Source organism: Lissotriton helveticus, chromosome 10 (assembly GCF_964261635.1).
Source record: "Lissotriton helveticus chromosome 10, aLisHel1.1, whole genome shotgun sequence".
NCBI lineage: Eukaryota > Metazoa > Chordata > Amphibia > Caudata > Salamandridae > Lissotriton > Lissotriton helveticus.
This window is the reverse complement of record NC_136071.1, coordinates 685,472,761-685,488,358: the sequence shown is the minus strand read 5'-3', so window position 1 is coordinate 685,488,358 and position 15,598 is coordinate 685,472,761. Positions and strand designations below refer to the sequence as shown.

The 15,598-nt window shown below is 45.0% G+C and overlaps 1 protein-coding gene across 15 annotated transcripts in view; it reads left to right on the top strand.

The window, feature by feature from the left end:
* KMT2C (lysine methyltransferase 2C) overlaps positions 1 to 15,598 on the top strand; it is a 1,799,940-nt gene that overhangs the window by 1,037,287 nt on the left and 747,055 nt on the right. For all 15 annotated transcript variants that reach the window (XM_078663231.1, XM_078663229.1, XM_078663237.1 and 12 more), the window contains 3 exons: positions 5,751 to 5,888; positions 6,093 to 6,125; positions 6,209 to 6,328. In XM_078663231.1, coding sequence (XP_078519357.1) covers positions 5,751 to 5,888; positions 6,093 to 6,125; positions 6,209 to 6,328 — 291 coding nt within the window. The remainder of the gene's footprint in view (positions 1 to 5,750; positions 5,889 to 6,092; positions 6,126 to 6,208; positions 6,329 to 15,598) is intronic.

Genomic DNA, 15,598 nt, shown 5'->3' with positions numbered 1-15,598 from the left:
GCTGTTATTGCAGACTAGTGCTTGGGGCAAATGCAGCCTTCTACTGAAAAAGCATAGAGCCTAACCAATAATACGAGGAGTGAAGAGGGCAAGCAATAACATGGAGCTGGTGCGGTTTGGGGTTGAAGGATTAAAGGTAGACTGTCTGCAAGCAAATGCACTCTTAGGGAGTGCTGTAACTAAAAGAAACAAGCATTTTCAATGCAATAGGTCTCGCATTTCCGATAGTTTAAGTTCTTGTTCTTATTGCCTTAGATCATAAAACACCGGCTTGTATTAGACTTGAGTGAGAATCTCATAGTCTTTACTGTTGAATGTTGCTGGAAATAAAATAGAGAGCAGGTAGAAGATGACCACAGCTCTTCTCCATTGGTTAATACCTCAATGATGTCACCACTTAATTTCAATCAATCAGACTCCTTCACGTGCTTGTGTGGTTGATTGCTGCCTGCTCTGTTTGATATCCATCCAGTGTCACAGGTAATTTTGTAATTGGCGTAGGAACAGAAGCTGGATCCAAATAGCCTTTTCTCTGTGAGGGGGGGGGGCATGCATCTCTGTTCCTTTCCTTTGCATATGGTGTTACTACAGTGTCCATGGTTCAAGCTTATGCAACAGCAACTAGATGGCTGAAGTCATATTTTATTGTGTGGGCACTGTAATGTTTGTGCAGGCCTCTACCGAGTAGCCTGAGTTATAATTTTATTTCGATCCATTTTACAGATTTTGATCCCTGACAGAATAGTGTAATATTCACACTTAGCATCAAGATCCAGCCATTAAGGTGCAGATTGCATATTAAAGTTCAATTTTGCGCCTTCAAAAACGTGATCTTGGACAAACCATTAAAATGTGAAACCAGCAATTCGGCAAAGAACACTCACAAATGTGACCTTGGTTGACTGACAGAAAAAGCTGATCTAAAATGGGAAATGCTGCAGACTCCTGATTGAACTGATTTTCGTACACAACAGGAGGCGATTCGTAACGGAGAGGAAGTTTTGGATATTAGAGAACGTTGAACAGTCCAATTAATCAGAATATTACAGCACTGGATATACAGGGAGCGTTAGACCGTACAACTTTGGTGGTTTGAACACTGAACACGACGTACACAGATCCGCCCCTGATGAAGGCACATTGGCAGTGCCGAAATGCATTGGGCACTTTTGCAAAGAATGTATAATGTATAGCAATGTAAAGCATAACATGAATTGAAATGTTATTGTTGTTTGTGACAGTGAACATAATATCAGTTATGGAAATGGAATACTAAGTTAATATTTTCAAGAGCAAAAGAGATAAGCTAACACGAAATAAACATAAATAATTGAGAATATATAAGGTTTATTATTTGTTGAAAAATGAAATAGGTTCAGGTGCTTGGCACCAAGTGGATAGTGCACGGTTCGTTGGGCCAGCATACCCAACATAAATAAGCAGACTCCTGATTGACAGGAACACACATATGTGCGTTGAGGTCACTCAACACACACTTGCTATTTTGACATTCATATTTTAAATGTAAACTTGGCATAACATTTGAAGTCACTCTGAATTTCAGGTGCTTAATCAACAAGATATTGATCACATGGGCCAAATTTCTGGGCTCCAAAATTGCTGAACTCCTGCGAGCTAAATGTATCACCGAATATGGGCTGCTTACTCAGAACCTCATCAGGTTCTGAACTATCTGTTTAAACAAGCATTTGCATTGGAATAGGTCTCGCATTATTAAAGTTTGAACTATTGGTGTTGCATTATTTAGCAATGCCAATAGCTCAAACTTTAATAATGCGAGACCTATTGCATTGCAAATGCTTGTTTCTGGTGAACCCATCCAGCATATTTGCGGAGCAACAACGTCTTCCAGCAGGCATACATTTATGAAGCATTATTGCCTGGATGAGACTATTGAGACTGATGCAGTTGTGGGACAAGCAGTGTTAACACGTCTGTTCCAATTAGGTTTACCTTTTTTACCACCGTCCGCTAAATATGTTTATATACTATGATTGTTCTTCTCTTGGTTTACTACTCATTATTCTGATTCACGCATTTGAATCTATGAAAGATCCAATACTGGAGAAGAAAATGAGTTGCCTGAAACTGTATTTCTCCAGTATTGCTATCGTTCATAGGTTCACATACGACCCATCCTCATCCCCTGAGAGACTCCCCTCTGTACTTTATTATCAGGAGCGTCGCCCCACTGGCTCAGAGCCAGCAGGTGAAAAATAAAACAATTTTCAATCATCATTTTATTTTTCATTTGCCGGCTTGGCCAAGCTTGTGCAGGGAGAGGTGGGGCTGGGGCATGGGAGGGAGGAGGAGGAGTGCTATCTGCACTTCTAAGTGCGCATGTGTGTTTGGCTGGGCATCTCAGGCCGGCCAAACACACATACACACTTTGGTTTCTCCAACCTGGCTGTAATGTACAAGAAAAAATACTATGGCACTCACAGCCGACTACAAGTTGAGCACCTCAATCCTAAAACTCCCATATATATCAGTTCCTGTGCATAAGGCCTCCGGGGCCTGCTGTGATTGGGTCCCACTGGAATTCCAGAGAAAGAACTTCAAGAAGCGTAGAGGCAGCACCAGGTATGCAGTCACAGAAGAGCCAGAAGTAAACTTTGTCAATATTCTTTTTATTCTTCTTCTTATAAAAATGGAACAACAGCCAACGCATTTCGTTCCTGTCAAAGGAACTTCGTCAGGGCAGAAAATATGATGAGTGGACAACATGCAGTTCCAATCGATAGACCTTCAAACAGGGTGGCGCCTAATCAAATCGTGATTGCAAAAGAGTATTTTGAGCAAGCTCCTGGTCATGTGCTAAATACCGTTTTCGGTTTGTTGAGATTCATATCAGTGCAAAGGACATAAATAGGACTCCGTTCATAGTGTACGGATCCCTTATTGATCCAAGTAGGTAGGGAGTCACTTTTCAATACACAATAATATGTCACTCGAAGTGGTGTAATCCTTCAATCCTTTTAAGTCTCCAGACCCAAATATGGCCAAAGATAAAAAAGTAACAAGGGTGTATATCAATAATCAATTGGGTAGACACCCCAACTTCCAGCTGTAAAGACACAGGATGATGAAAGTGGCCCTGATACGCTACCAACCTTCCCAATCAAAACGAGCAGATGTCTACCCTCCGTTCCCGTATCCTGGAAAACACCATATGTAATGTATGGCTGGGCTGGAGAAACTGCATAGACTCCCTGCCCTGAGTGGAGCGCTTTTTAGCCCGCTCATGCTTATTCCAACGCTGCTCTCATAGCATGAGAGGGGCAAGGGGATTGCACAGGAAGTCTGTCCCAGTGTATGCTGGGAGCTTGGGACCAGGAAGACCACACGGAGGCACAGCTCTGGAGGTGGCCGAGATCTTAAGGTAAGTTCCATTTTTTAACAAAATTATGATTAACTCCCGCGCTTCCACTTCCGCACTCTTCCTACATCTGTACCCCCACCATGGTCCCACTCCCCCGCTCCCTTCATCCGCCCCACCACCCTTTGTTTGTGGCAGCCACCATTGTTTATTACACTAGTGCTCGAAAACCTGAGGGATTCAGCCTCTCCTAGATTTGTTCTCGAGGATGCAGTCGCTTGATTGGCTTATGTTTGTAGTGTGGTCCTTTTTAAAAAAAAAAAAAGATTTTAAAAAAGGGCCTAGATAGGCTATAAAAACAGTGGTTCATTGCCATTCTGTCTATAATAGTAATACACATTGCTTTATTATAGTACAGTTGGAGTCACACTACGACGACTGGGAATGATTAAAGCATGTGAATCTATGAAAGTTACATATACTGGAGAGCTACGGTTACAGGTAAGCAACTCATTTTCTTATGCTGGCTGCCCGAAACCTGCCACCAAATCATTCCATGTAATCCGCCGGATCAAGTTATCTAACCATTCTATATCAGCTTCCAGATCAAGTTGGCCTCTTGTTTAGAGTCTACAGGTCCTTCGAGGCTAGTCTTTCAGACATTCTGCACTTTTCGCTTTCTCTTGGTTGGCAAGGCTTGAGAGTTGCTGTGGTGAAGTGTCCTTAGGATGCTATTAAAGTTTATAGATTTATATAGCACAGCTTATCACCTGTGGGGTATCCAGGCACTGTCCATACGCACAGGGAGATTAAGTGATTTCCCCAGAATCACAGGATTTTGCGTTGATGCTGAAATTCGAACCCGGATTGTCAGCTCCCGAGTCTGTAGCCATGGCCGCTGCTCCACATCCTTTCCCTTTTTGCTCTTACTGACGGGTGTGCCTTCCTGATCAACTAGTCCTCTTTGATCAGGTCACTCTTTGTGTCACATTTCGAGAAAAGCCTTGTTGCACCCATTTCCTTTCATACATGCACTTTATTGTTCCTGAACGGAATTTACATTTGGTGTTAACCTTTCAGCTGTCGTCACTATTCAAGCTAATGCACTGTTTTTCGGCTTTGGCTCGTAGGATCGGCGAGTAACGGCCTTTTTTCTGCCATTAGCTGTTTCTGCCTTCCACACCATCCATCTGTGACTTGTCTATCCTTTCCTCATCGCCTTACCAAGGAGCAGGAGAGATTACAAAGACTGTGCCCCTGGCTTCCTGTCTTGGCAACATTATTTCTGGTGGATACTTATCTTTCAGCAGATTTGTCACTGCTCATCAGTCTCCTCATATAGTTTGCTGTTACACGTTCTGAGTGGGTGTAGTTCGTATGGAGCTGTGTAGCGCCACCTGACAGCCCTGTAGAACTGTTACTGGGGGCAGAAGATTTTTGCATCCTGTCTGGCACCTCAAAGATATTCTTAAGGTGAGGAATCTGGTGGAAAATATAGTGTCTGCTAGAAATACCCTTGCCAAATTTAGGCAACTTTTCTGTTATATGCGCTGCCTATCTTTTACATGTCATTAGGGCAGCCAGCATCCTCTCTCAGTGGTAGAAAATGGCAGAGAGGTCATCAGATAAATGCACACTCAAGATGCTCTCTGCATTAAGTGATTCAAATTCTTGACTGAGCAGTGCTCGTATAGTTTCCCTATAGGTCTTTAAATGTCATTGTTGGTCCACGTGTACTGATTGTTAAGGCAAACCCATACAGTACTGGAATACATTATTATTCTGATGGTCCGTGGTTGGAAAGTAGCATAAGGACCAAGGTCCACCCAGTAATATGGAGCAGTGAACTGCATTTGAACTAGACACAAACTTCAACTTTTAAGTCATTCTTCGAAATCGATGTTCATAAAAGATATTTATTGGCTCTTAAAATAAGTCTTATCCTCTGCATGTCTGACAGTTTTTGCAAAGAGCATGCTTGTGTGTGCGTGTTAGCATTAAACAAAGCCCTTGAAGTCTGTTTTTGTTTGTAGTGGTGAAGTGCAGATGATGTGGGTAGATCAAAATCGATCCTGCTCCTAATCAGCTTACTTTTATTCCATCCAATCTTACTCTTGGTGTAGCCAATCAAGTTAGAAGGCAATCCATTGCCAAATAACATTTCCTGTCCATGCCTTATATATTAAATGGTCTAACAAGGTCCGAGCCATCGTAGAAGGGTGCCTTTTGCTCCTTACCCATAGAAGTACATTCGCAATAAGAATTCCTGAGCACTTTGAGTAGCACTTATTTATTTGAACTCCTCTTATAGAATACTTAAACATTCAAGAACAGCTTATGACAGTTCCTTTTTGGACAGAGAAGTTTTGTGTCCATATTTGTTGCTAACCATCTAACTTTTCCTCTATAGCTGGATTGGACATAGGTCCCATCTCTGACGAGTCGTCCTCCTTGCCTCAACAAAGCGTCAGTCAGAGCTCCCGGCCCTTGAGTGAAGAACAGCTTGATGGGATCCTTAGTCCAGAACTGGACAAAATGGTCACAGATGGTAAAATACCTAAAAGTTTCATGGTTACACATTGTAGGAAGTCTAGTAATGACATACTGTAAACATTTGGTGATAGTCACCACTGCTTTCTATTTATTATGTTATGCTTAGGCTGTACAGCTCCTGATCAGGAGGGAAAATGTTGTAACAGGATTCTTCTGTGTGATTTTCCTATAAATTAATCCATGTTCTCTCTTTTCCCAGGTGCGATGCTTGGAAAACTGTACAAAATCCCTGGTATGTGTTTACCCTTTTTTTTACTTTAGCACCACGTGTTTGTGTTGTGAAATGATTACAATGTTTTTGTTTCTACATTATAGAACTTGAAGGAAAGGATGTGGAAGACTTGTTTACTGCAGTACTTAGTCCACTAAACCCCCAACCTCTGCCTTTAACACAACTACCTCCACACCCACAACTGATGCCTTTACACAATCACGGTATGTTTTGGTCTTATCTTGCAATTTTTAGTTTCTCGGAGTAAGGAAAGTCTATCCTAAGCTCCAAAGTGCTAGAGTGGAGCTGGAATGCTAGGGGTTGTTCACATTGTGTCTTCGGATTATTGAGTTTGCAACTGAAATTGCATAGTATGTAGGCCTTGTTCATTGAGGCAGAAATTGGATAAAGGGCTAGCCTGAAACCTTTTACAAGATATCTAGTAAGCTAAAGTTTGTCGATACAAAACTTTATTTTGCCAAATATACACTGGAGTGTTTCAGCGTCTTCTGCAGCTAGAAAAAAGGATGTCCTAGACTCCATACAATAGGGCACACTTATCACTGCTAGTACCCAAGCAATTTTGTGTACAATTATAATAATTTTTTTTTTTTTACAAATAGGGGCACTGGTGCTGTTAATCTGATAGCGCATTATACTGTTGAACCACCAATTTCATATTCATAGCAGTAGTGTTTAGACTTGGGGGACAACTTGATTTTTATAAGAGACTTAACCACTTGGCTGCTAGGGCACCCCCACCCCCCCCCCTTTGCTAAACCTTTTTTTGCATATCTGGGGTAGTTCACGCTTAGGCCCCTTTAACTTTTTGACCACATAAGGTATCCACGCAAAATTTGCGTCCTTTTCTTCCAACATCATGGGGATTCTAAAGGGACCCAGGGTCTGTGGTTGCCCCTGAAGGGGACCAAGAATTTAGCCAAAATACAGCTAAATATACTTTTATTTTTGGGGAGATATGGGGAAAAGTGTTGCAAATGAAAGCATTTGCTTTTTTCCCTACAAATGGTATCAACAAAGGGTTTGTGGTGCTGAAATCATCATCATCCCAGCTTTCAGGGACTGACAGACTTTTGTCAGAAAACCAACATTTTATACACAGTTTTGGCATTTTACTGGGACATAACCTATTTGTGCTATTTTATGTGCTTTCAACGTTCTTTCAGTTAATGGTAGAAAAGCAGAAACAATTCTGAATTCAGCAAGGAGTCATTTGTGTAGATCCTTCAAGTTTTCTTTATAGAAACTAACAGTTGAAAATACGAAAAATTGAAAATGAGTTGGAAAAAAACAGTCATTTGTGCCAACATTTTCACCTGTAAGTTCTTCCAAGTATTACAGATATTTGAAATGAATATACTGTTACATCCGCTGGACCTTTCTGGTTTTGGAGATATATAGGACTTGTAGGTTCACCAGGAACCCGACGAACCCAGAGCCAATAACTCAGCAGTGTCTTGCAATGGGTTTTTATTGTGTGCAGGGTGTATAGCAATTAATTTGGGAAAATATATACAGTGATGAAAGACACCTATTTGTATAAAAATAATACCTCACTTGTGGGGGTAGACCTGGTGCCCGTGACAGGAAATGGCTCAAAACACGTGGACACACCATATTTTTACAGCGAAAACTGATCCTTTTTTTCCCAAAGTGCCTAACTGTGGTTTTTGAACCCTAGCTCTGCAGGCAGCTAGGGAAACCTTGCAAACCTATAAAAAAATTTAACCCAGATACCCAGGGAAATCCATGATAGGGTGACTTGTCTGGCTCACCAGGTTTAGTTACACAGAATCCCTTGCAAACCTAAAACTTTGTAAAAAAAAAAAAACAATTTTCTTCACATTTCTGTGATGGAAAGTTCTGAAATCTGCGTTGATCCACAAAATTCCACCCACCCGGCATTCCCCAAAGTCTTTTGATAAAAATGGTACCTCACTTGTGTCGGTAGGCCTAGTGCCCGCGTCAGGAAACGGCCCAAAACGCAACGTGGACACACCACATTTTTACAGTCAAAACGCACCTTTGTGCCTAGCTGTGGATTGCGAACCCTAGCTCTGCCGGCACCTAAGGAAACCTACAAACCTATAAATGTTTGAAAACTAGTCACCCAGGGGAATCCAGGATGGGGTGACTTGTCTGGCTCTCACCAGGTTCTGTTACCCAGAATCCCTTGCAAACCTCAAATTTTGTAAAAAAAAAAAAAAGAAAAGAAAAAAAACATTTTCCTCACATTTCAGTAATGGAAAGATCTGGAATCTGCATGTATCCACAACATTTCTACCACCCAGCGTTTCCCCAGGTCTCTCGATAAAAATGGTACCTCACTCGCGTGGGTGGTTAAGTACCAGCGACAGGCAAGGGCCCAAATCTTATTGAGGAGACATAAAAATTACCTATCACAAAAACAACCTCATTTTGCAGGGGGGGGGGGGGCGGATCTGGGTTTTTGGCTCCAGGCTCTGCGGCCATCTTGGGAAACCACTCATTTCTGAAAACTAGACACCCGGGGGAGTCTAGCGAGGTATGGCTTGCGTGAATCCACCAACGTTTTCCTACCCCAAATCCCCTGCAAACCTCAAATTTAGCTAAAAAAACAAATTTTCCACATATTTTTGTGTGGATTTACCGTGCCGGCACGAATGTCCCACCCCACAGCGTTCTGCTCAGTCTCCCGAGCAAAGGGGCCGCCAGGTCCCATTCTGGTTTGGCATAGGGGAGTCTGTCATCGGGGTGAAACCAATGGTATGTGAAGTGGGCTTGGGCGATTAGGTAATATATACGGAAATCGGTGACCGCAAACCCACCACGTTCGTATGGCAGGGTAAGAGTATCCTAGGGCTGCGGCCGGCCTACACCAGTTTTCAAAAGGAGGCTGTGCAGTGTTTGGAAGAAAGAATTCATCAGAGGAATAAGGATGTTCATAAATAGGTACAAGAAGCGAGGGAGTACTGTCATTTTAACGATGGCGATGCAGCCTGCTTTGGAAAGTGGAAGTTGTAGCCATCAGTAGACGTGTGTCGCAAGCCTGGTCACGACAGGTCTGTATTTCAAGCGGATAACCTGTTCCTTGTCCCTGTGGAGTATAACATGCATATACTTAGTAGAATCAGCGGACCATTTGAAGGGATATTCACTTGTGGGAGGGGTGGTGATGTTCAGAACAGTTCAGACTTCACCCAGTTGATACAGTGGCCTGACAGTGCTCCGAAACGAATGATCTTCCGAACTATAGGAGCCAGATTTTCTGAAAGGTTTCAGATAAATAATAGTATATCAATACCATACATGGAAATGAGGAGTGGGCTGGGTTTAAACTGGAGACCTCGATGCATATGGCGTTCCTGGAAATTACGTATTTAGGTGTCCATGGCTATGATGAATAACAAAGGGGAAAGTGGGCAACCTTGTTTGATGCCTCGAGATATGGTAAATGGTTTAAGATTAACCCTAGCTGTTGGACTGGAGTACAGCACGGAGATGAGAGCTGTAAATCTACCATGTCCAACTTGCGTAAAGTCCCAAGTAGCAAATGCCAATCCAGGGAGTTGAATGCCTTTTCCGCATCCAGAAGGACAACTACTGTTGGGACATCTGGGGACACCCTATTCAGGTCAGACAAGACTGTTTGGAGGTTATACGAGGTGGATCTATGAGGAATGAAGCCCAATTGTACTGGGGACAACACGTGTTTGAGTAACAATGATAGCCTATTAGCCTTGTCTTTGGTGAGGATTTTGTTATCAAAATTTAACAAGAAGAGTAGCCTGTATGATGTACAAGAAGTGGGGTCTTTACCTGGACTAAGCAGCAAGGATATTGCCGCTTTTTGCATAGTGGGGGCAAGAGTTCCTTTCTCAAGTGCTTCTGCGTATGCTTCAAGTAGATGTGGAATCAAAATGTTTTGAACGCTTTATAAAATTATCCCTGAGGCCGTCCAATATGTCAGTCAGCTGGGCAATCTCTTCCGCAGAGAACGGTTTGTTTAAAAATTATGACTGACAATCGGTGAGCCATACCATCACAATCTCTTCAAGGTAGGATTGGTGTTCCGTATTCTATGGCGACTGGAGAGAGGTGTACAGAGATTGATAATAAGAAACCACTTCCTGTATAATATGCTCATTGTCCGTGACTCTGGTGCTGTTATCCAGTATAAGCTCTGTAATGTATCTCATGTCTCGGGTAGGGCGTAGTAGACGAGCCAATGTTCTCCCAGGGCGCTCGCCCTCACTGTATTAGAGCTGCAGATTATTTACCAAAGAAGGAGACTTCCCTCTCGGCCAAGTCGCGAAATTCCTTCAATAGGACGGAATGTTCGTTAAGGATCATGGGAGAGAGTGTGAGACACCCTCATTATCAATAACAGTAAGCACAAGCTCCACCTGGGGCAGGCTACAACGAATATCGCGAAGCACGCGGGAGTGTTTTGAAATGCAAATGCCATGAATGTATGACTTAAAGGCATCCCAGAGAGTGGCATAACAAGCAATCGAGCTGGATTTGGTTTCAAAATAATTGATTATGACGGTTTGGATCTCGGAACGAAAGACCGCGTCCAACAACGCCTCTGAGGGGAAGGGCCAGCGGCGCTCCCATACCCCACCTTAAGGAAGAGTAAGTTGCAGCCTGACCGATGCATAGTCCAAAAGTGTGCGCTGCAGTACTTGTGCATTCTAGGCCCATGGCGCAGCGCTGGTCGACACAAACCAGTAATCTAGCCTCGTCCAGACCGCATGTGGTGCAGAATAAAAAGTGTAACCCGACAAGGTGGGATAGCAGTGGCGCCAAATGACTCGGAGAGTATGATGGTGGATCACTTCTTGGAGTATATTAAGGGAGCGGGGTTTGTTACTGGGGCATGCTTGTACAGGAGGAATGTAGTACTGGGTCTAGGAGCATATTCAACTCCCCACCCATGACAATGAGATCAGTTTCGTGCTGGTCTAGTAGAGTCAATACATTTTGGTACAAAAGGGGGTCATTCGTGTTGGGAGCATACTAGTTAAGGAAAAGAAGTCCCCCCCCCCCCCAGCATTTTCCCCACTACCAGAAGGTACTGACCCTGATCATCCACAACAGTGGTATGATGCTGAAAAGGAGCGATTTATGGATGAGTGTGCAGACCCCTCTTGAATAGGAGCTAAAACTAGCGAAAAATCGTGCAGCCCCCAGGAAGTAGCAAAAGTGTGTGTGGTTGGGGGGGTTGTGGAGGCAGATGCGTCTCCTGCAAAAATGCGACCTTGACAACGTGCCGTGTAAGATATGATAATACCACCTTGCCCTTCTAAGGGTTACTCAAGCCACAGATATTCCATGTCAGAAATGTAAGATCAACGTAATTCCTTGTGTCCCCCATCTGTTTGTTGTTGAATTATAACCGCCAGGTAGGGCAGGATATGAGATGTGGCACGCAATACCGTCTCGTCGGAAGAAGAGACAAATGTAGGTAGCTGGCTCTGTATATACTATACCAAAATGAGGTATAGTCTGCATAAAGTCCAGTGGAACCCCAAAAGAAGGCGGAGGTAAAATTAGATAGCACCTTACTCTCTATTTGTGGTCAGCCGGGTGCAGAGTGCTGAGGCCCATTCTGATCCAATGGGGGGATAGGAGGCCTCCGGTTGGTGGCTGCTCACGAGCAGGCCACAAGGTTGTGGGAGCAAAGCTCCTGGACTTAAGCTCAGGGCAAAGGGGGATCCAGTGTAGCACACATGGTGCACACACAGCGGCGGCCGGAGGCATAGTGCTGTTTTGGTATCGGGTGACCCCTGTTTTCAATGGGAGGTGTTAGTTTTGGATTTTGGCTGCAGGTTCGGTCCAGGAAGACTTCTGGGAGGACCCAACAGCTGTGCAGGTAAGTTAGAGGGTTCGGGACATAGGAGCAGGGCGGCTGGAGGCAGTGGGGGTGTCTTTTGAGGTCTGATTTCACCTTACCGGGGCACTCGCGGTTGGGCGGCTTCCATGCAGGGGCTGTAGGTGACTTCGGAGAGTCCTGGAGCGGTCAACCCACAGTGGACTCAAACTCTGGAGCACTGGGACACCTCTCTGGGACTGGTGGGCCACCCGAATTCTGGCCGTAGGTGTCTGGTGCAGTGGTGGTTCCAGGCATCTGCTTTCTTTGACCTCAGCAGGCTCAGAGTCTGCCTTGGGAGTTTCTTTTGAACAGAGCTGTTGTTCACAGGAGGTCTGGTCTTTGTTGAAGGCAGCCAGTCCTCCCAGGGTTCTGGAGGTCACTGGCTGCAGGAGAAGGTGCCTTTTGGCACAGAATCTCTGGAAACTGCAGACTGGCCGGTAGGGCTGGGGCCAAGTCACTTGTTCTCTGCAGTCTCCTCTGCTGGGCGTCTTCTTTCGTTCTCCTTCTTCGCCGGTTGCGGGAATCTGCCTTCTTGGTTCAGAGCTGCTCCCTAAATACTGTATTTAGGGGGCGTGTTAGGGGTCTTGAGGTCAGTAGCCAATGGGCCACTGACCTTAGGGTGACTACACCCTTGGTGTGCTCACCCCACGAGGGGGAGTGAGCACGATCCCTACCCTGATTGGAGAGTGTCTACCATCTGCAAGATGGTGGGCACTGAAGAGTGGGCTTCACCCTGCCTCCCTCACCTGACTGGTGGGGTTGGCAGAGGTAGGGACAACTTCAAGCTGTTAAAATTTTTCTCTCTTGTCTTCCTGCCTAAAAAGAGGAAAGACAGGAAGGGGGCTTGCTCCTGATAGCAGGAGAGGCTGGGGGTCACGTTACAAAGGCGGCAAGGCCTTTGAAGCTCCCATGCCACAGATTACTCTTCATGACCTGAGGGAGGTGTGAACACCTTTGCCCAGGAAAGGCTTTGTTTCTGGGCCTAGGGAGCAAAGGCTCCCACCCCAGTGGTCCAGAAACATGTCTTCTGTTGGCAAGTTGGTGTGTGCCAGTCAGGGAACCTACCAGAGGCTTGTGGTTTTTTTGGGGGGCATCTCAGAGATGTCCTCTGAGTGCATTTTTCATTAAATCCCACGCTGGCACCAGTTTGGGTTTAATGTACTGAGAAGTTTGATACCAAACTTCCTAGTTTTCAATAAATCCATTATGGTGCTGTGGAGTTCATAGTGACAAACTACCAGCACTGTATACTTTTAATGGCATTACTGCACTTATGTCTAAGAAATGGTCTAGACACTGTAGGGGTTCAGGGATCATGAACCTGTACCCTCACCACTGGTATAGTGAACCCAGCTAGAGGGGGATGATTGGCCTATGCCAGGGCAGTGGGTTGTAGGCATGGCACACAGGAATGAGTGCTATGCAGACTCTCCACATTGTCCTGCACCAAAGCACGCAGCCTGCAATGGGTTGTGCGCGCGCAGGGCCTCTAAGGGTGGCACGAAGTGCTGCAGCCTTTAGAGGTCAGTCACTCTAGGCCAATTATTTTGTATCAAAACTTATAGTTTTATTTTAGAACCAACAAGGTATCAAAATATACATTCTCAGAATGAGTTACTTTAGTTAAATACTTTACAAATGGGCATTAGACTTTTTGATTACAATAGTTACAGTTGTTGCAATTGGCAACACAATTTCAAACATAATGCTATATTGAGCTCAATGGGAATTTCTAGTTAAATGTAATTAGTTACTTGTAGATTACTTTTCTAACCACAGGACTGGATCCTTGATTCAGTCCTGGGACATCTCCTGTAAACAGTTGAGTAAAAGCATTTTGATTACAGTAGTGATTTTTAAGACATATTGTATTTTAAAAGTTGACACTTCGAAACTTTTTCACATAGAATCGCCAATGTTATCCTATGGGAGGAAATTCACTTAGCAGGTGAGTAGTGTTATTGTTACTTTTTCTTACTCGGTGTTGTATCCTGGATCCAGCACTGGTGCATCTCCTGTAAACAATTGAAAGAATGTGTTTAAATCATACAGGCGATTTTTAAGGAATATTGGTAGTTTTTGAAAATCGACACTTAGAAACTTTTCTGGTGCAAATCAGACAATGGATTCCTATGGAAGGAAATTCAAGTTACTGGTAAGTACGGTTAAAATTACTTTTCAGGGTCAGTGCTGGGCTAAAAGATGCAGTACTGGGTCCTCTCCTGATAACAGATGAGTAAATCGGAATTCTTTGTTCGGCTGATTTTAGATGAATATTTTAAAGTTTCAAAACTCCACACTTAGAAGAATTTCCAAGTGAAACCAGTCAATGTTACCCTATTGAAGAAACGTGAGTTATCGGCTTTTGGGTAAGTACCCGACTGGCGGAGTTAAGGTTCTGAGCATAGACTCAGGGGTCTCCCAGGGGCAGCCGGGTGCAGAGGTAGTAATGCCCAATGTTATCCTATGAGAGGCAGGGGGCCTTCGGTTGGTGGCTGCTGGCAAGCAGGCCACGCGGGTGTGGGAGCTGGGCTCCTGGTCACTTGCTCAGGGCAAATGGGGAAGTAGATTAGGACAAAGGTTGGACTGCCAGGGGCACTCAGGGGGCTGGGTGCATGGTGCTTTTGAGCCGTCGGGCGCTCAATGTTGTTCAATGGAGAACTTGCAAGATGAACAAAGGCTGCAAGCTCGGGGATGGAGGTTCTTCAGGCGCGACCAACACTTCGAGGGATAAGTTGGGATGTTGGAGGATAGGTAGGCACCCCGGAGTTGGGCACAGGGAGCTGTGGGGCGACTGGTGCAGAGGTGTCTTGTGAAGTCGGGAAATCTTACCCTCTGCTAGTCGCGGTTGGAGAGGTCCCTGGTTGGGAGACTGCAGGCGCAGTCTGGGTCGTCGAAGAGCGTCCTTGGGCACTGGATTTCAGGTCACAATCGCATGAGGGACGTCCTCAGGGTCTTTGTCCACTCAGGCATGGGCTGGGCTCGGCGGGTGCAGAGTGTGCTGGATTCACAGTTCCTGGCTGGCACCAGGGGTGTTGCTTTTTTAGCAGAACCACTGCTCGTGGGAGTCCCAGTCTTGGAAGAGTCTCAAGGCAGTCAGGTCCTCCGGGGTTTGTGAGGTTGCTTACCACTGAAGGCGCTAGAGTTTCGCAGGAGCAGGTTCAAGGATCAACAGGCCGGTAGGTAGTCAGTTTTGTGTTGTCCTCTTGTGAGCAGCTGCATGGCAGGTCTTCTCGTTTCTTGATCTTCTTGCTTGTTTCAAATCGGGATCTGAGGAAGGAAGGTTCAGGGTGCCCCTAAATACTAAATTTAGGGGCGTTACAGGTAGGGCAAGGTAAGGGTCCAATGGGTCCTTGTCCTGGGGTGGCTACACCCCCTATCCTGCTCCTTTATTGTGGGAGGGGTGCAGGGGCCTAGCTCTGATTGGACAGGGTTCCCCATCCTCAAGATGGCGGTAGCCTGGAGTTGTGCTTCACCTCGCCTCTCCCACCTGAGGGGTGGAGTTGAAACAGGCTGGCACACCCCCATTCCTTCCTTGGGGTTTCCCGCCACAGTGGGGGTCAGAACCGGAGGGGGACAGTTACTGAGTACGGCAAGTGGCCTGGAGAAGCTCACA